Source organism: Oryza glaberrima, chromosome 11, assembly GCF_000147395.1.
Source record: "Oryza glaberrima chromosome 11, OglaRS2, whole genome shotgun sequence".
Classification (NCBI taxonomy): Eukaryota; Viridiplantae; Streptophyta; class Magnoliopsida; order Poales; family Poaceae; genus Oryza; species Oryza glaberrima.
In genome coordinates this window covers 14,294,835-14,296,240 of record NC_068336.1, presented here as the reverse complement: position 1 = coordinate 14,296,240, position 1,406 = coordinate 14,294,835, and the positions used below count along the sequence as shown (strand labels likewise).

The 1,406-nt window shown below is 47.3% G+C and overlaps 1 protein-coding gene across 1 annotated transcript; it reads right to left on the bottom strand.

Annotated features, from left to right (window-relative positions):
• Nucleotides 1-235: 235 nt before the first annotated feature.
• On the bottom strand, nucleotides 236-940 carry LOC127755336 (uncharacterized). Its single transcript, XM_052280991.1, has one exon. It carries the CDS (start codon nucleotides 912-914, stop codon nucleotides 600-602), a length of 315 nt encoding a protein of 104 aa, XP_052136951.1. The 5' UTR covers nucleotides 915-940; the 3' UTR covers nucleotides 236-599.
• Nucleotides 941-1,406: the final 466 nt, after the last annotated feature.

Below are 1,406 nucleotides of genomic sequence, written 5' to 3'. Positions count from 1 at the left end.
CGCTGCTCCGCCGCCATCACTCACCGATTCACTGCTGCCGCCCGCTGTTCCCGTCGCCGCCACTCGACGCCGCGCCACGACCTCGGCTGCGTGTCGCCACAGCCATCGCCCACCGCTTTCACCGTCCAATTGGGAGCCGACTCCCATCTCGCCGGCTCTCACCAAACCAAGCCGACACAGCGCCGTGCCGTGTGTACCAAAATTGAACACTTGATTTTGCAAGTACCACAGGATCACTCATTCAATGAGATGAGTAACTGACAGTAGGGAAAAGAACAGGAATACAATAATGAAGCATGCAACAGCAGATCAATGCTGAGCCATTTGCGTCTGGCAGGACGACGACCGGCATCCTATGAAATCGTACGTGAACATGTTTAGGTTGCGATACAGACAAATTCAGCTTGGAGATGACCAGTGATCATGAGTGTTTATATGCCTGGAATACCGTAACAATACTGAAAAAAGACGAGATCAACTGAGTGTTCAACCTATTCCATCGATGTACATAGAACAACTGCTGAACTGCCCAATAATTTCCAAGCATGCATGCGTACATAGGGTGTGAAGATATTATCATGCACCCTGATGGAGATATCTTACATGCCCCTGCACTGGTAACGGGATTTGCAGCCACGGCCAGTGTACCTGTCTCCGCGACCAGGGCAAATAGGGTTGCAAGCCGCACCTCTGCCAAGCGGTCTGTAGACAGTGTTGCCACCTTGTAGCACCCTTCTTTGCGGGTACGGCACCGAATCCATCTCACTTAGTTCCTCCGCGTGGCGGGTGCGCTTGCCGCCGGCCACGGCGACGCCGACGGTGGCGTGATCGGCGGTGAGAGCGCCGGCGCCGCTCAGGAGGAGTAAGAATGTCATCACTACAATGGAGGAGATGAGCAGTAGCAGTGGCTTCATCACTGGTTATTCGGCGTTTCCAACGCTGCCAACTAGCAAGCTACCTTAGTCCAGTCCTGTATATATAGGATGTGTTTAGTTTGTGTTAAAATTGAAAGTTTGATTGAAATTGAAACGATGTGACGGAAAAGTTGAAAGTTTATGTGTGTAAAGAAAAAGTTGAGAACTAAACCAGGCCATAGTTGGGCACTGCTTGCACTGCTAGCTAGTAGTAACAATAGTGCTGTATACTCCCTCCATCTAGTTTTGATAGACATATTTTTAAATCTGAAAAATTTATTTATGATAGGCATATTTAAATCCAACCACCTATCTTCTTAATGATTTTCTCAGATTTAATATGCAACTCTTCATTTTTCCATACAAGATTGGCTATAATGGACATCGAGAAATTAAATATTAATGACTATCAGGAAGTATTATACTCCGTATGATTTAATTATAGGGTTAGATGGCCATTAGGCGATGCATGCATATTTACATGCGATGGCG

Excerpts from the sequence above, each read along its gene's own strand:
- LOC127755336 (XM_052280991.1), bottom strand. The coding sequence starts at position 914 with ATGAAGCCACTGCTACTGCTCATCTCCTCCATTGTAGTGATGACATTC.